The sequence below is a fragment of the Pseudopipra pipra genome, chromosome 1 (assembly GCF_036250125.1).
Source record: "Pseudopipra pipra isolate bDixPip1 chromosome 1, bDixPip1.hap1, whole genome shotgun sequence".
Taxonomy (NCBI): Eukaryota; Metazoa; Chordata; class Aves; order Passeriformes; family Pipridae; genus Pseudopipra; species Pseudopipra pipra.
In genome coordinates, this window is record NC_087549.1 from 139,706,608 (window position 1) to 139,732,247 (window position 25,640).

General features: G+C 39.6%; 2 protein-coding genes and 1 long non-coding RNA gene across 5 annotated transcripts in view; 2 read left to right on the forward strand and 1 right to left on the reverse strand.

Annotated features, from left to right (window-relative positions):
- Positions 1-1,514: 1,514 nt before the first annotated feature.
- LOC135402899 (uncharacterized) lies at positions 1,515-4,562 on the forward strand. Its single transcript, XR_010425251.1, has 2 exons — positions 1,515-1,887; positions 3,984-4,562. It is a non-coding gene; the product is annotated as an uncharacterized LOC135402899 (long non-coding RNA).
- A 5,621-nt stretch (positions 4,563-10,183) lies between these two features.
- On the reverse strand, positions 10,184-11,932 carry LOC135402878 (microtubule nucleation factor SSNA1-like). 3 transcript variants are annotated; one of them, XM_064636413.1, is made up of 2 exons: positions 11,699-11,932; positions 10,184-10,786 (listed from the first exon to the last, which is right to left on the reverse strand). In XM_064636413.1, exon 2 carries the CDS (start codon positions 10,716-10,718, stop codon positions 10,374-10,376), a length of 345 nt encoding a protein of 114 aa, XP_064492483.1. In that variant the 5' UTR covers positions 10,719-10,786; positions 11,699-11,932; the 3' UTR covers positions 10,184-10,373. The 3 variants fall into 3 exon arrangements, with proteins under 3 accessions (XP_064492483.1, XP_064492472.1, XP_064492490.1); XM_064636402.1 differs by having other exon boundaries at positions 11,663-11,932; XM_064636420.1 differs by having other exon boundaries at positions 11,695-11,793.
- A 283-nt stretch (positions 11,933-12,215) lies between these two features.
- WAC (WW domain containing adaptor with coiled-coil) overlaps positions 12,216-25,640 on the forward strand; it is a 55,952-nt gene continuing 42,527 nt past the window's right edge. Inside the window, exons 1-3 of the mRNA XM_064636392.1 lie at positions 12,216-12,527; positions 12,646-12,682; positions 14,046-14,241. Of these exons, the coding sequence (XP_064492462.1) occupies positions 12,487-12,527; positions 12,646-12,682; positions 14,046-14,241 (274 nt within the window). The 5' untranslated portion in view covers positions 12,216-12,486. The remainder of the gene's footprint in view (positions 12,528-12,645; positions 12,683-14,045; positions 14,242-25,640) is intronic.

The following is a 25,640-nucleotide window of genomic DNA, read 5'->3' on the forward strand; positions in this document are numbered from 1 at the left end:
CTCTGTTTGATTGCTTCTGACTTTGCCAACACCTGAAACTATAAAATATGTATCAGTTAATCTAAGTTAAAAGGTCATCTTAATGTCTGAGAACCAAGCTTCACTCTAGCTACACCAGTGGGATAACAGGTAGTGTAATAATACATGGCATACCAAGCCAGTGAAAAGGTCTTTTAACTAACAGTTATAGACAAATTTCATACCTATATAAGCAACAATTAGTACTGCTTTACTAAGCCTATCAAAAATAAAAAAAAAAGAATTTTGGACTAACAGATCTCACACCAAAAATTCATGTTTTTGACAAGCAGTACTTCCAACCAAGAAACTACACATAGGAGTGAAGTTACTGAAAGACTAACTGGTCTGCAACAACAAGCAAACACAGCATTTTGTTGTTTCTCCTTTCCCTTCAAGGGCTCCTGGCTTTTAGAATTTGCACTATGAAAATTTTTCTGGAGGAAAAAATAAGGCTCCCATGGGGCAGCTTTAGCTGCCTCCCATGTGGAATTGGCTTTTCTTGCAGCAAATGATCCCATTTATTATTCTTCATACCTTTAAAGAGGAGGAAAATTCTTTTCCTACTCAGCCCAGTAATGATGTAGGAGGGAATGATTTAAAAAAAAAAACAAAAACAACAAAAAAAAACCCTCTCCACTTGCTACTCTTGCAAGCAACCCCACTCGATTCAGATCATTGCCAGCAATTTTGTCCTTTTGTGCTTTTCCTCCTCTTTGATGGAGACCAGTACTGCCCTGCTCAGGATCGTTTGACAACATTATCAGAAGTCTGCTCTTTATCAGAGATGAAACAATGCACTCTAATAAAAGAAAACAGAATTTGTCTGATATGGAGGAGCCAGTTTGTCACCAAGAGTTTGCTATCAGAAAATAAAAACAGAAACCTTTATGCAAACCAGCAGGACTTTAGCCAGTGTGAAAATAACTGAGCTACTGTCCTCTTTCAAAAACTGTTTGCATTCAGTCATCTCAGACAGTAGGAAAACCAAATGTTCCTTAAAACATTTTAAAGATCTGTGCAGACACTGTTGGTACCCAGAGATTTCACAGCATGCAGACTTTTAATTGCCTCTCCTTCATCTCTGCACTTGAAGGCATCTGCAATGTTTATCTCTAGAGCACCTTACTGGGGAATACATTGGTTCATAAAATAGAGCAGGATTGCAGAGTACATTGCTGAATCCCTACGATGTCTTGACATAACTTTTTAAAAGTAGCCTTACTGTGAGCACACTCCACTGTCTCAGCACAGTAATTATTTTGCAATATAGGTCAAACTCAGAACTTTGAAGACGACATAGCTGACCTATAATGGCTTCCTCAATGAGATCATTATCTGCAATGTCCAGCACCATATTCCTTTTCCACTTTTTAGTTTCAAGTTATAATCTTTTCTCAAATACAGAGCGAATGTTTCTGGAACAAACTCATGTCACTCTGAACAGTATCACATATAGACCTTCCTTATCTGCAGAAGACTATAAGCAAAGTCTGCGTTCCCTGGAACAAAAATATTCTCATTGACAAACAAAATAAACTTCTTTAGTTTCTACAGCATATCAGGAACATGACATTCCCTCCATCACTTCAACTTACAAGTCTTTTTAGGATGAGTTCTTCATAGGATGAAACTCACCTCAGATCAGGTGTCTGTTGTTTCTCTACAATACAGTATTCTCACACAGTCCAAACATAACTTTTGGGGCACTTTCAAGCTGAATGAAATCTGCTTATCTTTGCAAACAACTTCCCCAAGTGTGGCAGAACATATCTGGACAATATGAAGATACTGAAAGTGTTTCTGACCCACCACATGTCGAAAGAGCACTGTGTTTCTGGTCAGCAGGTTGGGATAACTAAAACCATAGTAAGTACGGGGCTAAGAAACAGAGGCAAATAATTGCAGGAGGAAGATGAGGATGGGGCTACAAATGATGACTTATGTAGTTGCAAGACTGTGGAGGCTACTGAAAGCAGAGGGTACACAATCTTATGCAAGTTGGTAATGTCCAGCCTGTTTAAATTCTCTTTTCTAATGGCAGGCAGTACTGAAACATTAAGGAGCTTTTTACCAAGAACTCTCTATACTTATTAAAACGCTTAGTATATTTATGTACACATTTTAATCTAAATGTATTTTATTGTGATATGTGAAATAAAATACTGCTGTCAGGTGTCACCTCTCCCACAATAAAGTAGTTTTTAGTCTGAATTAATACAGCCAGCTTCTTTTCAGTATAGGAGAGCCCCATCCATCCAGATAACTGAAGGTCCTCACTTGCCAATTCCATTAACCCAAAACCAGCTGTGGTGGCATATAGTTGCCTGACACCCTGTTGCTGTTATGTTTTCTGTCTGCTGTTATAGATGGACTAGAATTCAGACATCCCACTATGTTTAGACACCAAGGAGTCTCCATGTCTTAGAAAACCTGGTGGTCTTACATAAGGTAATAAGAAGCCTAATAAAACAGCAGGGTCTATAAAGACAGGCTGTCTGAAAAAGGTTAGGCTTGTGAAATGTAATTAATTAACAACTATCATTAAAAGTTCTTTCTGTTCCTCTGACCCACCTCCTACACTCAGGTCCCAAACACTTATGAGAAGGGGCTTGGAGAGAGCAGATCTGGAAAGTGAGAATGGCCACTCTGGAGCTGGGATACTTTGTCATGCAGGGTGTACCCATGGAGAAAGGAGTAACACTTTTAAACAACATCATGATGCTGCATGCAGTGTGGAGTAATAGCAAAAAAGTACGCATCTAATCAGTGATAGCCATCTCTTCCCCTAACACACAGGTTGGGAATGCATAATCCCATTGGTTTATGACAAAATACCAATCAGGACATGAATCCCAGGGAAGCAGTCCAAGTCAGAGCATTCAGCTGAGGCTGAGAAAGCAAAGCCTCCATTCCCAGATCTGTCCCTGATTTGGGGCAGATTACTACTGCTTGTCCCTGTCTATCAAAGGGGATAAAGATATTAACATTCTCTGTAGGGTACTCTGTGATCTGTTCATAGGAAGCATTTGTTTATATCCTATATAAATATATATATTTATATACGCATCATTTTAAAACACTGTTAGAAACAAAATGATGGCATAAAACCAAATCCTGTTTCAGTTAAATTGCTGCTGTACAGGTAGTTTCCTTCTGACATTCCCAAAGAAAACATATTCACATGCTCAACATGAATGTGTATGGTAGAGTGCCAGGGGATGCCTCAATGGAATACTTCATTAAAAAACAAACAAACAAAAAACCGAAAGTGCATTCCAAACTGAGCAAGCAACACTTCTTGCAAATCATTTCAGCTACTAAGGGAGCCACTAAATTTGCAACTTGACTGAAGGATTAAACTGCATTTGACCAGGATCTTGGTGTACTACATGGTGAATACAAGCCATTTACAGGTTTGTGGGATTTAGTGGAACTTGGGCATCTGTATTTTTGGTCATAGGTATTTGAACAAGTTGAATTTAAAGCAATACTTTTGGCTTCGGAGAAAAACCACTAAAGGGAACAGGATTTTAAATAAATATTCTTCTCGTTGAGTTACATCTCACATTGCATGTCACTAAAACACAGAATTCCCTGAGTTCAATAACAGGAAGAGGTAACACTTTTCTAACAAGTCCAGTGACTCTGGAGTGTACCAGATTTCGTGTGTCCCACATGGTCAACTGCTTTTGGGCAGGGCAAAACATCCCTCGCTGAGCCCGGTACTGCAGCAGCTACACTGCTTCCGGCTGTTCCTGAGCTCCTGCATTGAAAGATAACCTGGTTGTGATCAGGTAGCGCATTCCTTGGGACTGACAGCACAGACTGGGTTTTCTTTCTTCCAGCTTGCTTCAGTGCACCTTGCAACAGTAAACTATGACCTTTCTAAGCAGTTTGTTTGAATTGTCTCACATCACTTGACCACGAACCAGGCTAACAAAGATGCTCCTCTCTCTCCACAGATGGGTGGCCTCTACTAAAAAGGCAGCTCCTCTTTTGCCCCACATCCCCCTGGGAAGAAGCATCCATTCCCTTCATGCTAGCAACAATACTTGAAGAAGGACCACTATTTAATAAAAAGTACCCTGGGTTAATCAGTTACAGCAATTAATTCCATTTACTATCAAGTAACAAGCAACACAAATGTCTAACAGGATTTGTTACTGAACAGCTGCACAAGCATATGAAGAATTACTGTTAGTTTGTTTTCAAACACCTGACAGAGTATAATTCAGCCCCGAATACTAACTATATTAAAAAAACATTAACTGCATGAGTCTAACAGTCATGCTGATTTCAACTCAAAGTGTTCCTACTGTATAAGGAAAAAGAGGCTTTAAAAATATTTAAGCTTGCAGAATATGAAAAGGATTTTGTGTCTGGAACTGACAGACATACCCGATCAGAATGGGTTTCCAAGTTGTATCAACTTGTTAATAACCATAACGACAAAAAAGAATACTACAGATAATACTTTGATCTATTTCTGAATACAGGTAGGGAGATGTGAAAGCCTTTAGGAAAGAAATATGGTATTTTTTTACTAAGTTCAACTAAATCAATGTTATGAAGTGGTTTTAAAAAAAAATTAAGTTACAGATTTGTCATGGACTATGATGTAAATAATTTTCTAGAAGTGTTCCCATATACTAGAAATCAATGGAAAACCTCAAGTGCATTTCAGGAGCTCTCACTGAAGGAAGAGAACCTATGCATATGAAGCTCAAAAAATAACACCTATGAAGATTTAACTTTAAAATGCTCTGTGACCAGTCTATTAGGTATCATAATCTTAAACATTTTTCCAAGTAAGTGTTAAAACTTGTTCACCCTCCTTCTTACTTTGTTTTATAGTCTCTACCTAACAGTCCTGTGGTCTAGATTTGGGCTGGCCAGGAAGCTGTGTGTCTACATCATAAAAGATAATAAACGAGAACACTCAACCCTAACTCCTTCAGGGCCAAGAACACGTACTCTACACACAAGTGGTGGTGAGCAGAGAGGAGAAGCCACTCCATGGAACTTCACAGGCCCTGAAGTGAGGTGTGAGAGAACCTGAAGCTCCCATCACAATCAGAGGAATCACGATCTGACAGGACTTTTTTCAAATGCCTTTTCCTGAACATGATCTCTGTCTACAGGTGCTATCTAATTCAGATGAACCCTATTCCAAAAGTTAGATTTTCCCATTTATGACGTTCAAATTAAGCATACTTACAAATATTACCAGCTTCGAATCATGTAGCAAACAATAGGCTTGCTACAATCAAAATGCTAAGATTTTACACCATTATTTTCAATGCTGCTGCTAAGTAAGATATCCAAGTTTGTAATAAAATTTACTAATTTTCTGTAGTAGTTACTGCAGCATATCTACAGTCTTGCACTAATAGACAGAAAAACCACCCCACAAGATCTCGCAAAACTACTTTTGAAATCATTACAAAATAGAAGTGTTCTACTAGTCTCACTTCTACTAACACCATATTTTTGTATAATCAAACTACAGCACTGAACCACTTTTCACATAAATCCCACAGGCTAAAGCCATGAATGACCAAATAAGATATAGCTCCCTTTTCTGCAAACCTGAACCTCTCCATGTTTTAATAGAAACATGCAAGTAGATGGGTTTTACAGCTAAACAGTGAACAAAACTTCAACTGCAAGCCAACTGAGGCAGACAACAATCAAGGACTACTCCAGGGCAACAAATTAAAGAGAGATTTACAAGCAGTTAAGGGACAAAGAAAGAAAAAAAACCACTCCCAGTTAAAAAAAAACCCATGGAACAGACACCCAAGAAGCAGCCACGTTACCTGACTCCCCGCCAGTAATGTAGCAGACACGGACAAAGCAATTGGTGCACAAACTAAACCAAAGGCTAGTCTGTCCTTCCCCCAAGAGAAAAAAAGAAAATATTTACATCTGTATTTAAAAACACATACGTACATTAAAAATAAAGCTAAAAAAAGCACTCTGATTTTAGGAAAACTTGCTTATCCATACATCAAAAAACTCCACCAATACACACACAAACAAATCAATTTAAAGCATCTATTGATACTTCACTCACTAGTGAATAGAAGAAAAATAAATAAATGAACTGTTTTGTCTACTTGCATAAAAAAGCAGGATCCCGGGATCTACTCAGATTTAAGGCAACTGACACAAGCTGCATCTTCTCATTCAAATTTATCCTAACAAGCAAAATCAAAGGAGTAACAGATATTGGTCTTCTGCATAAGACTCATCTATATGAGTTAACTGTAGACATTTCATGCTTTTGCTAACAATCTTCTGAATGTTCCTGTTCCCTAATTACAAGTATCTTGTTCTAATTTAGCTTAATCCACTTAATCCATTTGGAGCAGGACACACTTACACCACACGAGCTAGATGGAATTGAGATACTCAGTTCTGAAACAGCAAACCAATACCCAGACATCTGAGTTAAGATTCATTGTTTGAATAGACAACTTTGGGTATTCAAAGATGCCTAGCCTTCCTAGTCTGAAGAATTCACAGTCCAAGGAAACAAATCTCTTGCAGTCAGTAAGTTAAGACCCAAAAAACTGCCATCTCTCTAACAAAATTCTCTAAGATCAATCTCACACACACATAGAGTACATCTAATACAGACAGGATTTAGGGTTCTTTACAAAACCCAAGTAGCTCAATGATGACTGCTCATAGCAGAGCAACCAGGGCAAGAAACAATAGCACTGTATCCAGTGTGAGCCTGGCAGTACACTTACCCAGCAAACGGGAGGCTGATTCCACAGCTTCCTGCTGGAACTGGCCACTGTGCAGTTGGCACATGCAAGTTGGTGTGGCCAGAAAAAAGTAAAAGGCAGAAAGAGAAAGCAAAATGTAGACTGCCTCTGTTGCTGACTTGTCAGTGGGCTTAAAGGAAGGGGGGAAGGCCGGATTTCAGATGAACTTCGGATGATTTCTAAAATTTGATTCATTGGGTAGCAAAAACTGTAGGCAGTAGCTCAGTACAAGCACACTTAAAGCAGACAAATGAGGAGAAACTCCATCAGTCTTTTTATTACACCCCCTCATGCTCCAGTCTTTCCAAACCACAATTCCACATCCATACTTTCTTTTTCTTCTCTACCCTAAAAATTAGGGCCAACTCCAGTCCATTAATCTCCATTTCTGTAAGGTGATTAGCAGAAACTGCATGTGGGCAGGTACCTGAACTGCAGGGCAAGCACCAACAAAAAGAGACAGTTATGGATTGGACAGTTATGGAATGGTTGCTGGAGCACTTCATCCAGCGGATCTATAATCACTTCCACACACAAAATTACTTCAACATACCACCCACAAGCAGTTTCTTTGATAACTAAACTCTATCATACAGAATAAACTTAGTTTACTAGGAAGGAGTCAACAGTCAAATATTTTGACAAACCTGTTGATCACTAGAGTTATTAAGTGCTGGGTACATATCTAAGAAGCATTGGTATAAAAGCTGGGAATCATCATATCTCACCCAGTTATGCTGTTACTTGGAAACCAGGCAGAGGTGCCTCTACATAAATGCAGGGCTTTAGAACGGTGCTCTAGATGCATTTCACTAGATCTTTGAATGAAGCACAGGTAGGAGTTTCAAAAACTGCATCTCCTCACATATCCAGTAAGATAGAAGACACCCAACACAGCCCTTTAGATGAGGCACTTCAATTTGGGAGCCCAGTTTTTGTCATTAAGGCTCCTAGACTGTAAGCACTCAAGCAAAGCATCAAATCTAACTCAGAGAGTCACATATATTCAACACAAAACTTAAGTCAGGAATAAGTATGATGCTTTTAAGCTTACAATTTACCTTCTTTCAGGTAAACTTCCTGTTACAGGCCAGCCCTACAGAGCAGCTTGCAGCTGCACATTATCAGTTCTCTTCTAGCAATACAATGTACCAATTGAGTTTATGGGTCTCCTGTTCTGAACAAATTGAAGCTGTTTAACAAAAGCTATTTCTGTCAAGATTTATACTACCTGAAAAAGCTGTGAAAAAGGTTTACCACTTCAATAAAAGAATATAGTAAGTTCATTTGGGTCAATACAGAATATAATGGTAAGTTCTATTTTTGAGTAACAGCTCTGCATGTGTGCAATGACTGTCACGTAACACTGTAGTTATTCTACAAATAGGCAAGCCCTAGAGATATATGTTATTTCTCCTCATTTTTAAGTTTGATTTTAAATGAAATTTTACAGATTGGGATCACTGAATGGAATTCTAACAATATTTCAACATTTTATTTGAATGTTGGGAGGCCCCAGCAGTTACATTACTAGCCAGCAGTTACATTTTCCCCTTGCTTTGTAACAAAAAATTCAAGCATCTCCAGTATTTTAGTTTTGACCTTGTAATAGCTACAATTACATGTAATAATGGCTGTGAGTAAACTTCTTTAAAGACTTAAAAGGCTTCTCTTAAAACTTTAGTTTTAACAGCCTCAGTAGAACAAGAGGCATTATTTATGACTATTCTAAGACAAAGAAACCTGTAATTATTGTGTGAGATTAATACAAGAAATTAGCTATGCTGTTCTCTATGAGTTTTCCATGACACAAATTCTTTTTCACAGACATTTTGAGTTACCTTGCAGATAGTAAGAAGCAGCAGTTTACACATGCAACTGACAGTTCCTGCTCTTTAGTTAATACTTTTTCCTGATTCTTCCTCTTTTGTTGTAAATCAGTTACTACTCCCATTCTAAGGGAAGACAATGTCATAAAACAGCCAGTCAAATAAAACAGCCAGTCACTTTTTTGCTACTAAACATAGCAAAATTTTTGTGTAACACAAACAAGGGGGTCCTGAATGCTGTGGTACTGCAACAGCAGCAGTAGCCCTGAGGTTATCTAATTTTATCACCTCAGCATTACCCGAGGAAAGCCAGTGGAAATGCCATACAAGTAAACTGTGATTAGCTTGGTACACTAATCCCTGATGTAGCATGGCAACCAGAACATAAAATTTGTTTCCTATGATTTGGGAAGAGCTATTAAACTATTCACACCTACACTGTCCTCTCTATTTGCACCTGAGAGACACACTATTGTCAAGTAAGGAGATCACAATTGCACTTCTTTCTTTAGTTAATTGGTATTGAATGAACATTTGACTACAACTTAAAAAGTTACCGCTATAACAGAAAATGTGCAGGACAAAATGCACGTGTATGTACAAGCACATAACTACAGAGAGGTTCACCAGGAATAGAAAACAGGATTAAATCAAGATTTCTGCCTTGCTGTCCTCCCTGATCTCTAAACTAAGTTCTACTTTAATGTCATCTGTGAGAATGCCTGACAAGATGCAAACCACTTCTCATTTTCATCTTTCATTTGTATTTATTTCTCACCATTCCAGGATGTTCACTGTTCTTTACAACCTTATTAAAATTATTTAATACATCAGTATAGAGCTAAAAGGCACTAAAAGGGTTTCCAGAAATTCTATTACTAGCTTTTAGCCAGGCTTGTCTTCTTTGGCCTTGTATTTATCTCTGTCTTTTTAACTGAACTCCAGTAACTTTTTCAGGACTTCTAGTCACTATTGAAATAGTCACCTTTTCCTTACCCATGAGTTATTGGTCCAGGTTTATATAGTGTAGCTGCCTCTATTGCTGTGCCCTGCATTTGGAGGCATGTGCACTTGCACCAAACCTGTCTTCCACTACAGCACGTCTCCTTCCTAAACAAAGCTTTTGAGAACAGCGTCAGAAGATGCACGAATCACATACAGTCTTACAGTTTAAGCCTCCATGCTCTGCATTAGTCATGTTTCCTCACCTTGTCCCTCCATTATTCCAGATAGGAGATGACAATAAAGAAGGGCTGTCTTTGTGCATGCATCAGACAGAACTCCAAGCTCCCAGAGAAAGCTAAATAGTTAATTTCTACTTGGTTCAACAGTAAAGCCTAACCATTTGTAAAGTAAAAAGTAGTATCTCATCTACTTGCATCCACTAGTTTTCTAACAGGAATCTACCAGTAGCCAGCTGAAGCCAACTAATAAAACATGACTTTTTTTTTTGCTGTCTTTGGAAGTCTTGAAGCGCTACCATGTCAAAACTGACAGTCTCTTATCTGCCTCAACTACCTCTTTGAAATATAATTTTGTAGTGTTTAAGTAACTAGATTTTTTAAAGCAAAACAGCAACTTTATTTAATCTATTTTCTAGTGCATTTAAAAGTAATAGTAATAAAACATACAGAAAGGCTGGAAGAAAATCCCTTTCCGCTTATACTGTTGCTGTAAGGTTCCGTGGCTAACCACAGTTCTCACCCAGTGGAATTTTAGCACTGTAGAGTCCAAACATTCAACTGTTTCACGTTACATTGGGTTTCAGATCTGGTGAATGCCTTAAGCTTCCCACTTCCTTCTTCAGGACATTAAGTAAAGTTCTAGAACTATCCAAAATCTTCATGTAAGCAGCTTCAGTTTCAGCAAGAATTTTATCAAGCTCATTCCGTGAAGCCACCTTCTGGGCCAGGTTTTCACATACACGCTCCAGCTGTTCACTCAGGACTTGAATTTCATGCTGGAGTTTATTCCTTTCTTCTTCTGCTTGCTGGATTTGTTTGTTCAGCTCTTCTCTTTGCATACACAAGTCTTCAATGCATTTCACTAGTTCATTATTGTAACCCTGAAGAACAGCTCCCTGCTGAGTCATCCTGCACTCCCTCCCTGAGCTCTGCCACCGCTCCCTGAAGTCCCTGCTCGGCAACGGCCTTCTGCACTCTAATAGGAAAAATACAACAAAAACAGGAAAAAAAAATCTCTCAGTGTTACCATGAATAATGCTGCAACAGCTCAGAGCCACGGGACAAGATGCTCTGTTTAAGGTTAACATGCTCGTTCTGAGATGTGCCACATCTCTTCCCTTTTCAACAAGGGAACAGGACAAAATTTGGCATTTGCACTTATACCTTTACTGAAAATTTTTGGCTCCTATAATACCTTAATACGATTCTGAGTAGATGATGCTTTGTACCACATACTTCGAGGGTGTGGTCAGAAATGACCAAGAATCACAGAATCACAGAACTGTCAGGGTTAGAAAGGACCTCTGGAGATCACCTAGTCCAATCCCCCTGCCAAGGCAGGGTCACCTGGAGCAGGTGACACAGGAATACGTTCGGGTGGGTTTGGAATGTCTCCAGAGAGGGACACTCCATGCCTTCCATGGGCAGCCTGTCCCAGTCCTTTACCACCCTCAACGTTAAGAAGTTCCTCATATTGACAAGAAACTTATGTTTTAATTTATGGCCATCGCTTCTCGTCCTGTCTCCGGGCACCACCTCGTCCCGTGAGGGGCTCAGCGAGCAACAGAGAACCATCCCGGCACAACAGAGGGCCCGGGGACCCCCGAACACACCGGGACGACCCGGAATGCTGAGCTAGGGCCAGGACGAGCCCTTCACCCGCCGTCCCCCGGGACACCCCCAGGCCCGGGGCCCGACCCGCGCGGCCCCAGGGACATCTTAACACCCTCCTCGCCGCCCAGCGCGGCCCCGCCGAACACGCGCCGCGCACAAAATGGCTCCTGCCTGTGCACCGAGCCCCCGGGCGGAAGAGGAGGAGGGGGTAGATAAGAGGAGACCTTCCCGTGCCTACCTCCCCCCACAATTCCCCACTGTTGCTCCCACCTGCCTGGCGGGATCGCGATTCCTCCCCACCGAGGTGGCGGCTCTGCCGCCGCGGACCCGGTCCCTCGCGGCCGCCGGCCCCGCGCGCCCGCCAACGGCCGCGCCGGCCCGCGAGGGGTCACGGAAATACCCGAGCGCTTCCGAGCGCGGCGCCGCCCTGACCGGCCGCGCGGAAGCGCCTCTCCGGAAATACCCGATGTTTTACGAAGACAGGTAGCGCTCGGGAGAGGGGGCCCGAAGGAGGCGGGGGAGGGAGGGACGAGCTTTACGGAAGGAGCCGATGTTTGCCGAAGGGAGGGACTGAGGGGTGTCGGGCTCGGCGGACGCAGCCGATGTTTGCCGAAGGGAGGGACTGAGGGGCGTCGGGCTCGGCGGACGCAGCCGATGTTTGCCGAAGGCAGAGTCGCCCGAGAGCAAAGGGGACAGAGGGGACGGAGCGCGTCGGAAAGAGCCGGAAAGAGCCGACGTTGACCGAGCGCGGCGTCGCCCGAGTTCCCCGGATGTAGTTGGAGCGGCGGCGGCGGCGGGCGCGGCGGGGGGAGGCGGCGGCCGAGTCGGTGCTCCCGGTGCTCCCGGTGTGTCTCAGCGCGCGCGGGGCCGAGCTGCCGGCGTCTCCCCTCTCGAGGCGATGGGCCCGTGAGCGCCGCTCCAGCCGAGCTGCCCGAGCCGCCCCCTCCCCCCGTCCCTGCCCCCGGAGCGCTGCCGCCCCCGCCTCCCCCCTCGGCGCCTGTGGCCCGGCCGCGGCCGTGCCCTCCTGGTCCCCTCACCCTCACACACACAGGCCGGGCATTGATGGTAATGTATGCGAGGAAACAGCAGAGACTCAGTGATGGGTAAATCCCCCCCTGGCCCCGCGGGGCCGCCCCCCCCCCTCCGCCATGTTCTGCCCGGCCGCGGGGCCGGTAACGGGCGCTCGCTAACGCCTCTCTCTTTCTCTCGCTCTCTCCTCAGCTGTCACGACCGCAGGGGGGACTCGCAGCCCTACCAGGTACCGCGGGGCCGGGAGGAGGAGCAGGGGGGCGGAGGGGAGCTACTCCGGCGGAGGCTCCGGCGGCCGTCTTAGGCCGCGGTTCCGCGGCCGGCCCTGCCCGGCTCCCGGAGGTGCTCCCGGGGCCGTGGGGCGGGGAGGCGGCCGCGGAGCGGGGAACGGGATCCCGGCGCTCGGCACAGGCCTGTGGGGCCGGGGTGAGCAACAGCGGCCTAGTGCGAGCCGTGCGGGGCCCGGGCCTGGGAGCCGGGGAGGTGCGAGGGGCGGGGGAGCGGGCCGGGGTCACCCGCGGCGGAGCGGAGAACCAGGGGGAGGTGAGTGTTTTCCTTCTAAAAACAAAAGGTGTCTTGTTCTTGCCCCCCCCTAGCCCCCCTGCCCAAAGTCCTTTCTTCTCCCTAAAACTGCTGCTGTGGGCTGTAACCTGAGCAGGGCATGGGTTTAGACCCTGAACAACTTGGGGTTGCCAGTAAGGCTTAATTTCTGCAGTTGCCAGCTGCTGGGTATGTTCAGAAGCCATAAAATTCTCGGGCTTCTGACAATAACCTCAATTTCTGTATGGTGGATACTCTTATTTCTTTGCTGTGTCCACTGAAAAAACAGTTGTAGGTGTGTGAGTCTGTGGAGAGCTTATGTTGTGATACTTCTCTCCTTAGGCCCAGAATTGACCTGTTTCATTGTATTTCTGTGTATTTGTATGGCTGTGAAGTGCAATATAGCAGTCCAAGGCAGCTGTCAGTGACAGCTCATGTAAATGTAAACACTTGGCCATTCAGGAGCTCACACTGCAAAACCAAGCAGGTCAAAGTGAGGCAGAACATGTAATTTTTGGTAAATACTTGTATATTTTGGCCCTCCAGAATTATTTTTTTTTTAATTACATATGTTGAGAGTGTTGAAAGTATTGAAAAAAGGTCACAGAAGTTCAAGGTAAAATGATCTTGACAAGAGTCTGGAGAACATACTCAAAGTTTACACTGATTCAGTGTAACTTCCAGTTCGTATGCTTAATATGAAGTGGAGACTTGTGCTTCTCCCCAAAGTGCAGAAGAACTGTGTACTGTTGAAAGTGTGTAGTCCATCAGTGAAAAGACACAGAAACTAGGTTTTTCGTAACAGCAAGTGTTATGTTGGATATGATAGTGGGAGAAAATGGTTTGAGTTCTAATTACAGAACTTGTTGCTTTATTGTAGGTAATTAAAATTAGAAAGACTAATGCTGATTTTTTTTCTTAAATAGGAGATGAAAATTAATTAACTTTTAAAAGTTTTTGAAAGAGATGTAAAATTTAGAAACAACATTTTAACATCAGTCCAGAAACTTCAAATCTAATGTAAATGTCTGTTTTCTTGTGATTTGTTGCAGGCTCTTAAGTACTCATCCAAGAGTCACCCCAGTGGTGGTGATCACCGTCATGACAAGATGCGAGACACCACAGATCCTTCACCGCCAAATAAAATGCTGCGACGCTCTGACAGCCCTGAAAACAAATATGGTGACAACACAGGGCACAGTAAAGCAAAAAGTGTGCATACTCACAGAGTTAGAGAGAGGGATGGTGGTGAGTTACCTTTAACAAACCTTTATTTAAACAATTACTAATTTCTCAGTAATATTAAAATTTAGCCCTTATCACTCAGGTGATGAGTCTTACTCTAAATGTGCCTTGTGCTGTGCTTGGAAGACTGCAGTGAAGTTAAAGGGCTTCATTTAGGCATTGTAAAACCTATTAATTTTCTGATTTTTACAGGTATGGTAGTTTACCTTACAACCCCAAAGATTAAATAAACTTTTTTTTAAAAGTGGTATGTCTCATGTAGTTTAGACATACTGCAACATTTAATAACATGAAATAATTTTCTGGATTTTTCACTAGCAATAAATATAGGCTGTTTTGGATACTTTTTTAATAACTTGGTGTACTGTGGTGCTATATTGTGTACGTACATGTTTCATGTAGACTAAACTCCATCAGAAATGAAAAAGAGCTTCTTTATGTTTAGCTGCTTTATAGAACTCTAAATAAAATCAGAAGATGATAATCAAAGGTAGCACATACTAGAGCCTTTCTTGACAGAAGCTGGAAGAAGTATGTTCACAGTCAAGTCTTCCTTCTGTGTTTTTACAGGATTATAAGACAGTAGTCATAGCCCCAGTATTTTTTAACTGATACTGCTTTATATCCCCACTTTGTAGAAAAAGGAAAGAGTAGGGTTTTCCATGTAGTAAATAGTATTAAGGTAACAAACAGCTGTAGTTTAGAAAATTGTGGTTACTGTTTGAATTTGGAAAAGTGTTCTCTGTTTCGGCATTTGGTTTCTCTATCAAATTATAAAGTGGAGTCTTCAAGTAGAGAACTTGCAGCTTTAAATCAGTGCGCTTTTTTTGTATAAAGCAAACAAATTGTGATATACAGATGCATTTGTAGCTGCACTAGTTTCACCTGATATAATAGTTATAATAAAATAAAGGAAATACTTTCGAGTACCTTTTAGAAAATAGGAGTTCCACACCACAAATGTGTTTATGATACTCAATTGTTCTTACAATTCCTATTTGTTTTCCTTCTTTGCCTTAATGCAGAGGCTCTGTAGACCACTGATAATGTCATAGAAGTGTGTGGATGGATTATAAAAACATGTATCTTTTGTTACTACACTCGTTTTCATTATATCTCATCATAATTGAAAGTGTAATCTCAGTACTAAATGCATGTGCAATGCCCACAGGCTGCTATTCTGTGCTACTTTTTGGGTTACAGAAGTGTCCTCTTTTATTTCCTGTTCACCTGTCCAGAGATATTCATCCTACATACTTTTGCAATTCTGCTTAGTTTTGCTACAGTCAGTAATTTTTTCTGCTTCAACTGAGCTACTTTTAGTGGAGTTATGCATATATGAAAACATCTGGAGGATGAGGCTCTATGTGGGGAGTGTATTTGCTTATTTGTGTATTGGGATTGTTTTTAAGATAGGAAAGACATTCTGAAGTTCTTACTGAGTCCAGCTGGATTTAATAGTTGGGGAATGATCTGGAGCATGGATGTGCACAGTAAGGATGAAGGAAAATGAATTATTTGTAATTTTGTAAATGGAAGGAAAACTATCCCCCTGTACCTTCTCCTGGCTGCTAACACAGGAGAAAGTTTCATTTATTCTGATCTGAAAGCAGTCGTTTGCACATCATGTGTTAACAGACTGGAAGAAGGAAGTAGTGTTCAACAGTCTGAGGGAAATTACTAATTTTCAAAGTTGAACGTTTGTACTATTCAATGGAAATAAGTAATATTTTTTGTGTGTTGTTTGTAAGATTAGCTTGCATGCAGTTTCACCTTTGTAAAATATATTCCAAACATCAAAGTTGCACTAAATCCTGTATATTGTACATGGTAAAACCAAAGCTGAGCAGATGTGGGCAGCAGGATTTCAGTTTGTCTTTGATTTACTGAATATTTCTGTCAGTGTGAATTGAAGGTAGGTGTTAGAATGTAAGTGAAATGCTATAATGGACATTTGCATATTGCTAATATGCAAAAGACAATAATTTACCATGTTCTCTGTCTATTGAATTACACTGAAGTGCTGTTATTGCTATAGTATTCACTTAGTTTTGCAATTATAGACATACAGTGGAAAAAAACCCCAAAAATACTAAAGTGCTAAAATTTTAAACTGCTAATCTAAGCTCTAATATGACTGAAGAGTACTGATTTGCTTTGATGCTACTGTAGTATTCTAGCTTGTTTTCTTTTTACATTCTGAGGGAAAGAAAAAAGTTGTGTGATCTTTATTTTTTGTAACTGCCATGCATTATTTTAAAACCAGTGGTGCTTGATTTGAAGCTACTACAAAGATGTTACTGCCTTATGATCTAGTTGAACTTAAAAAAACAAACCTCATTGAAACAACTCTAGTATTTATTTCCCAAAACTGCATTATAGTCCCAAACAATCTCATTTTCTCTCATACCTAAGAAAACAAAATAGGACAGAAATCTGCAGTATTAATACTATTAATACTGAACATAAAGCCAATTTAACCTGATCTCTCCCTCTCAAGTCAATGTTAAGAGAGCATTTCTCTATATCTCTTAGTGATTTTTGCTCTGAAGTGAAACAGGAAGGTTCACAGGTGTAACATGCTGATTTAGTCATGACTGGTTCACTTTTCTGTGGTAAAGAAAACCGGCTAAGTGTCATTTAAAGATTGAAGTGTACACATTTGAAATATAAGAACTATAATTAAATTGATTGAAAATTAACAGGAGGTGGTTCTACCATTTTTGAGTTATTAATATCTTTGGTACCTGTATAAAGGTATTTGTTGTTACAGCTTATTTTTTAAATACTCATGGCAGAAACTTATGTGTTTGTAGAACTGTAATCCATAGTAAGAAATTCAGTTAAAGTTTTAAAACGTGTTATGGATAAGCCCTCCATACTGATACAGTGCAAACAAAGCATGTTTCAAAGTTGCTTACTGCATGGTTTCTGTGGAAAGAGACTGACTGCATGCAGAGGCATTCTCTGGAGAGAGACTTCCAGGTTTATCTTGGCCTAAACACAGTGAAGTACTTACAAGTTTTTGTCACATCCCTGGTTTTCTAAGAATACTTGTACATCCAGCATATCAAAAAACTGCCTTAACTTTGTTCTTGCTTTCAGGTCCTTGTGCGTGGGCACATTGTATTCAAGTGTTTAAAACATAATGAACAGCTCCCCCCCTCAGTGCATCTCCTATTTATAGATCAGCTGCTATAGGCAAGTGTGGGGTTTGAAGAGATTAGGGGGTCTCATGAGACCAACTCAAGTGTGAAGTTTCTTAACAGTAACAAATAGGGACTTAAAGCCAGCATTGTTTGTGGGGAATAGGACTACGAAGGGCTGTGTAGATGTGGAAGAAATGTTTCCATTAAAGAAAAAGGGAAATACAAAGATTTGAGGGTTCTCATGCTTGAAGATGGATAAACTGAGAGCATGGATGACCGTTGTAGTTCTTTTTATATGCATAAATGGGGAGATACTGGTGTAGAGGAAAGAAAACAAAGAAGCCATATAGTAGAGTGACTTTGAAAGTACTGTAAGGGAGGTGTATATATATATATTATTTAGGAGTAAAAATGCAAGATACAACCTTTGGTAAAAAAAGGGAAAAGGATATTTCTTTGTAATTAAATGTACGGAGCGGAATGACCCACTAAGACAGAGTAGAACTTGAAGCAAAAAAGGTTAGTACAGTTAAGCTACCTGTACTCAATTGTTTCTTATTGTGAAGAAAATACTGTGTTTCACTACATTTATGTTTAAGAGACTTTAAAACTTTGTTGGTTTCATGCCATGATCTTACTGAATTGTTTAAAATAATAAGCGGAGAGCGTTAATGTACATAGCATGAAATCTTTGCTGGACTGTGTGCTATTGTGCTGGGTAGGCTACTTTAATGAAATTTGCTTATAACTTGTGATACTTAAATTCCAAAGTATAACTGAAGCTTTGTGAATGTGTTTTTGCATGTTTGGTTTTTTTTTTAAATTGGCAGTTAAGAATACTGTCAGTGACCACTGTTAATGACTATAATACACTTCTAAGATTAAACATCCTACTGCTGTTAGAGACTGAATGGAATACTTTAAAAAATGAGTTCCTATTTTTATTGAAGTAGTGATGGGAGCTTCTTTCATGAAGTGTTGGCTTGCTTTGTTTTTAGTGATTCCTGAAGGAGTTCAGAGTCCTCATAGGAAAAGTGACAGCAAACAGCCCTAAACAGAGAGCTGTGTTAGGTTCCTGTGTTAGAAACATGTCAGTAGAGGAAGACAGGAGGTTAACTCCTTATTAAATCCGTGTGATCATTGACCAGCAGTCAGAAATAAATGGGATATTAGGGCAGGTACAAGAGCATGGAAGCTGCCTGCATTGTAGAGAGGAAATTGCAGGGTAGGTGGAAAGAGGCAAGTCAGAGTAATGAAATGTAGTGAAGAGTTGAGGGAAAAGAAGCTGGAATAGAGTCTATATATGTAGTTAGGGTTAACTGCTGGTAAAGTAATTATTCATTACTGTAAAAACTGTTTCCTCACTGTAACTGTACAGTCAAAGGTGGGATGAGAGAAGTCTAATCACAAAGGAGAGTAAGCTCTCTCATCTGCTTTGAACACCCCCTAGCACCCAGGTGTAGAAGTAGTGATTCACTTCCCTCTGCCATGAGTGTTGGGTGTTAGGATGGCTCTAAAGGAGGTGAGGTTTGGTGGTAGGTTTGTTTTTTAAGAGAAATGGAATTGCTTCCAGGACCATTCACATTTTAGAAGCTTTTCTCTGGATTAAAAGAAAAAATTGTGAAAAGTAGGTTTTTGTTTTCTGATGTTGATAAAAGCTTCCTTTCAAGTCTTACTAGTACGTTCAGACAGTGGGTTTAATTTTAAATTTGCTTTCAGAGTTTAGAAGTTTTAGATAGAATGTAGCTTTCCATTTATTCAGTATATTTGGTGATATTTCTGAAGTGAGTTTTTGCTTGATTGGTTGTATAACCATTTTTTTTGTGTTAGTCTGTTGTGCGGATCTTTAATAGAATAGAAATTGAAAAGTATGTGACTTGTGTATGTACTTTTTAAATTTAGAAGTTTAGAATGTTAATATTCAAAATTGCTTTTGAAAAGAAGCTGCAAAGCTTGTTTTTAAATGGCACAGAATGGAAGATATAAACCCCTACTGGTATTAGGTAAGAATTCTGATATTAATATGATGGTATTAAGTGCTAAGTCTTCATGCATTTAAGTGGATGGAGTCCTCTGTTTCTCTTGATGAAGTTCAGGTATCTGGTGTAGGTTGCTAGAGTAAAGATGTATTAGTGGGAGACTTGATCTGAAATGGAAGCTGCATCAAATGTTAATAAGCAGTGCTGTTTGTTTGTCACCTGTTGATGCAGCTGCTTCCCCAAATCTATTGCTATTAGGACTTTGACATTGAGAATTGTAAGTTACTGTTTTTATGTTCTTTTCCTTGTGAATGTATAAAATTCAGATCTGGAAATAGGTCCTCTGAAGGTTTCCATTTATAGTTGTTCTGTTTAAGCAAATATGTATCTTAAAGAACTCATAAACTCAATTCTTGGATTGTAAGTGTAATATGTTCATGTCAGTCTACCTGTTAGACATGTTAAGCTTTCATGTGTAAGGTTATTTTATGTTTTGGAAAGGGGAAAATAGTGTCTATAGACAAGATTTGGTAAATTTGCTTGTCTTTGGTACATAAGCTAATCATAAGGGAATGATTTCTACTTAGCATCATGCTTTCTTACTGTATGTTCCTCACCTCTGACTTGGCAGAAATGGAATATACAGCTTACTAAACTTGTACTTTTTGGGTGCTGTTCTGAAGGCGAAAAGAAGTAATGAAACCTGGAAGTTTCTGATGAGCTGCCTGCTTCTAGGCCATAGTAAAGATAGATACTTGTAAAGTAGCTTTTTTTACTGGGTTTGCTCTGTATTCTCTAATGGTCCCCGAATTAGAATTAATTCCTTGACCACAGTTTGGGACATGGCTGCTTGCTAAGAGAAATACTGTTTATTGACAGTTTACATTTGTTTTCCCAGCCATTTCTATCTATTCAATATAAAGTATTGAGTAAGCCAAGTATCATCAAAGCTATGCAGAACTTGGAAGAGAAAGCTCTGCCTCTCTTTTGGCTGAGAGAGGAGGTGATGCTGTAATAACTTTGTTGTGGAAAATAGTAATTTAATGGCACCCAACTTCCAGTGTTAACTGCATTTGTTTACCAAGTCAGGCTTTTGTGCAGTTTTGTTGGCACTTCCAGAAGGAAAATGTCTTGATGTACAGAGACATCGTTCCTTATGTAGTTCTTCAGTAAAAAAAAATTGTACTGGCAATGAAAGGCAGCTCTCAGCACTAATGCTTATGTTTTGTCATGAGTTTGTTGTACTATAAAAATAAACCCTTTCTGGACTTAAATGTAGCATTTAAAAAGAGAGAAGCATTTCTTTATATTTAGAGTAAGATTGATACTTAATGTTTTCTCTTGAATTGCGAAGGGGTCATCAGACTTTCTTACACTTGACTGCAGGTGTTCTCTGCTGTAATGTCAGTATTAGAAGGTTCTGTTTTCTTTCTTAAAGACCTTTAACAGATTTCCTAGCTTTTAACAATACAGCTACCCTAAAAAAGCATGTAAGTCCTCTAGCTGCTGCTTTATCCCAATGATATGGCCAGTAGTATAAGGATGCTATTTATTTCTGTGCTGCTTTTCTTGTTTTACATGTGCAGGTTTGTTTTCCTACTAAAATGGTGTGGTTTTCCATTGATGGCACAAGCCTAATCATACAGGGAATTCATGTCTAGATTTTGACATGAACTTGTATCTCTTCAATACTTTAGCCTATTAAAGAATATTAACCAGAGCACTTGTGGCTTACCAAATTTTTTCCTTAATATTTTATCCTTTTCCTGAAATCAGAGCTTTCTGCCTACAGTTATATGTACAGGGAGTAATCTCAGAATTGTACTGTAGGCTAAAATTTTTATTTATTGACATTTTTGTGGGAAGTGTTGCTTTGTGAAACAGTATTTTGAAATTCATTAATCTGTAATAAGTGGAAAGTCTGTGACAATGAATATATTTGGAACAAAATTGCATCAATTTTTGAAGTGTAAGCTTCTAAAACAAATTGCTGATCCTGCAAATTTTAAACACTTCCTAAGTTATTCAAAGACATCTCTTGAATCTGATTTTCACTTATTTTCCTACAGCAGAATTTTTTCAACAGCAAAAAAAGAAAACAAACAGTGAAATAGCCAGGAATTCTCCTACATAGTTTTGCATCCCTCCTTTTCCTCTTGGGCAGTGTTTCCCTTTTCTCCTTACTTTCAAGCTTGTGAAGCGAGATGCATATTTTAAGGCACAAATTGTGTTTCCCTGCTGATTGGAAGTAGACTTGTGGAATGGTATTCAAAAATTACCACAGAATGGGTCAGGTTGGAAGTGACCGCAGTGGGTTGTCTGGTCCAACCTCCCTGCTCAAGAAGGGTCATCCTAGAGCATATGGCACAGGATTGTGTCCAGATGAATATCTCCAGTGAGGGAGACTCCACATCATCTCTGAGCAACCTATTCCAGTGTGCAGTCACTGCACAGTGAAGAAGTTCTTCCTCACCTTCAGGGGGAATTTCCTGTGCATCAGTTTCTGCCCATTACCTCTTGTTCTATTGCCCAGGACTACTGAGAAGATCCTGGCTCCATCCTCTGGACACTCTTCACTCAGATACTTATAGACATTGATGAGGTCCCTGCTTGGTATATCCAGTTGGAAAGTCTGTCCTCCAAGTCGTTGGCAAAGGAGATAAATTTTTGAGCAGGTGACTGACGAGACTTCACTCTTTCTATCAGATGGGTTAAGATCTGTCCGTTCAGCTTGTGTGGCCTTAACTTAGGTTTCAATGAATGCAGCAATGTTACATTGTGCTGGAAATTAATGGAAAACAAGGGGCCTAAAGACATCTGATTAGGCCCTGTAGTACTTTGGGATAATCATCTGTTCTTTACTGTGACTGCTGCTACAGAGGAGACTTGTGAAGGAACAGTATGTCAGAGTTCAATGTCATAATTTTTTCTGTCCCAATTTTAAAACATAACTCGTTTTGTTTCTACAGCAGAGGTATGATAAAAATGCTAATATCCTTCTGTCATCACTCAAAAAAAGAGATGTAATACAGTATTCAAGTGCTTCATGACAAAGAAAAGGCAGCGAGAAATATGAACAATTAGTTTTCAGAGCTAAATGAGCTAAATTCCATGTGTCTGAGGGGCAGCAGAAATCTTCAGGTCTTTTTTTTGTCTAAAGTTTTATCATTATTTTTATGATACATGTTGACTAATTTCTCTGACCTGCTATATATATTTAGGCATGTCAGGCTTTCTGAAAAGATTTTTAAGAAGCAGATTTACAGCTCCATTCCAGTTACACAGACTAGTTCCTCTCTCTTAGTTTCCTGGATTTCCTAAATATTACAGTTTTATGTCCTCCAAAGCAACAGTCTTCCGCAGTGCTTTTCTAGGTAGATTTGTCACTGAGTTTGTGAGAGCAGCAGAGTTATCAATTATTCTTATTTATCAGTAGCAAAACCAGAAAAATTATGATCTGTCCTGCTTATCTCATTTCTTATGTTTCAAACATACCTATTCACTCCCAAACATGGAAAAACCACCAAGAAATTTTATTTATTAAGACATGTAATAAATAACATGCATTTGTGCGTTAACTCTGCAATACAAGTTAGGTAATGTGCTTTTCCTATTTTCTGCTGTTATTCCACATAATTATATTCTTCTGGATGCTGCTGTGTTCATGTCAGCTGTCGCTCTTGAGTAAAGTTGGCGGGAGTTCAGATCTTGTCTGGGGAAGTCATTTGAGTAGTTTCCTCATTCAGACACCTGCTGACAGATAAACAGATTTAATTTTTAAAACCCCTCGTTTCTTTTGAAAGAATGCTATTTCTTCTTCCTTTAATACAAGAATAATATGATCTTCTTCAAGAGGTGTAAAATTCACCTCTTTCTACTGGCAAAACACTGCCTACAGTAACGATTCCAGTTTTTGTATAGTCCTTTTGAGAGTGTTTACTTAACTAGGGAAATAAAATGAGACACTTAGGCAATCAAACAATTGTAAAATAGATTTTGAGTTTGTAAACATAACTTTAGCTTTTGTGAAGAGGCATATTGTCCTGTAGTAATGAAATTCCAGGAAGGACCAGTTGAATTTTATGTATATATTTAAGAATTACTTAATGGGAAGAGGAATAAATTGGGTTGTCACCTATTGTGCTTTAGATACTGGAAAGCTGTGTTGCACAATACCTTTGTTAAGCTGAGCTAAGCTTTGTTAAGCTGAGATGGGCCAGCCTGAAATAAGGCTATGAATCCGTTTTATTAAAACCACAACACTAAATATATTAATTCTTAGGTCAGTCCTTGCTGGCTCCACTTACACTCTGAGATCTGGGCCAGTGTTACTTTATTTTAATGATAAACTTCTATGCGACAGAAATTGATTTGCTTTGTTGTTTGTTTTTTTTTTTTATTTTCATTTTTTGAGTGTTACTAATGTCTCTTCTTTTCAAAAACAATTCCCAGTGGAAAATTAAATAAGCAGGAAATTAAATCCTTATACTTGTTATATATCTATACTGTAATAAATACATAGGTGGCATAGCATGTCCAGAACTGAAAATGTAGTGTATCTAAGCCTAGTCATTTCTCAGGTTATCTAAAAGTTTATTGAGCAATTGCTGCTTTTAATTGTAAATATTTTCTAGTTAGCTTGCGCATTTATGGTGAAGAAATAACATGTCCAGGGGGAAAAAAAATCATGCTGAAAACAGAAATATTCCAGAATTCTGTATGAGCAGATCAGTCAATATTCAGATTTTAGGTGAAGTGGTACTTTTTCTGTTTTATTGAGACATGGACACTGCATAGTCTTAGAAGAAAAGCAAAGTTCTCTTCATATGACAAATATTAATAGCACTTAAGGAATGATCTGGTATTGAAGTGTAGGTTGGTTCTTCTATTGTATTTGATCTTGAGATACGAATTTGAGATAATCTGACTTAGGTACTATTTTTAAGACACATTTAAGAAGGGACATACACGCTGCCTTTTTTTGCTCTTGCCTATTTTTTAACACGCTTAGACATTCATTCTGCCACAGCCCTTTTATTAAGGATTTAAGTGTGTTACTTATGTCTGTGACTAATCTTTTTGCAGGATTGCAGTAATGTTTTGTAAGAGAGACTCCCTTTTTTAGATTTCTACAACACCATGTACTTGTTGAATTGCTGATACTGAGTGCAGCCTGCTCACCTGAGATGAAGAAACTTTTAAGATGGGACGAAGGTTGCAAGCATTTGTCACTGCATAGCACTACCTGTGTCATAAAAGCCTGCAGCTTCATCTTCCTTATTTTAAACTGAGTAATGGAAACTTGCATTTAAAGTTCATTTGTAAGCAGTATTGCATTCACAGAGTCTTCTCCTTAAAGTTCTTTGTCTTCAAGAAGCTCTACTCAAAACACTGAAAGAAAATTGAGAGTTGCTAAACAGCATGGCCTTGTTCTTACTTAATCTTGTTTTTGCTCAGAGGATTTTGTCAGGGAGATTAAGTTGTCATATCTTGCTTAATTGTTTGGAGCTTTTGAGTGGGAGTACTAATTTGGTGCTGTGGATATACAGAAAAGAAGTAGTCTCTGAACTGTGTTAAGGCCCCTGCTTTTTTTTTCTCCTTTGTAAGCAGAAATTGTTTTGCATAACCCCTGACTTTAATAAAACTACAGTTTGTGGTGACTAGGTTATGGTGTATCAGTCTTTCATAGTGAATTACTGTGCTGTTTGTAATCTTAAAATATTGGAATACCCAGTGCTTACACAGTGCCTGCACTTGAGTAACTTCCATCTGAGGTGTGTGTTGTTAGACATCGGTGATTCTTCCAATTTTTTATGTTCTTTGGGAAGCTCCTTGAATAAAAAGTAAAATTTGTGATGCCCCCCTGTTAATGTTAAGGGAATTCTTTAAGCAGTTTTAGTATCCCTTGAGCCTAATTTTCAGAAATCCTTTGAGCATGTGCCTATTGCCCCAGATGACTAATATATTTTTAGAAATGTCTTGAGTTCTCTAGTTTTTCTTTTTCTTGGCTTTTGAGAGGAAGAAGCTTTAAATTTGGAATTATCTACACTATTTAACATGTATCAGTGATTACAGAAATAGAGATTCAGGGGATCTGTCAGAAGTGAAATGGTTGTTTCTGATGTGCACTGAATATACTTTTACACGCACACTGTTCTCCGTCTTTGTGGTAACTGCTTATTACCAGATGCTTAGTTAGTTATGACTCAAGTAATATCCTGAAAACCTATTCACAGCTTTCTTGCTGTTATTTATGTAGTGAAGTTGTTATCTT

What these genes read in the sequence shown, in the direction of transcription:
- LOC135402878 (XM_064636413.1), bottom strand. Translation starts at nt 10,718, where the DNA reads ATGACTCAGCAGGGAGCTGTTCTTCAGGGTTACAATAATGAACTAGTG.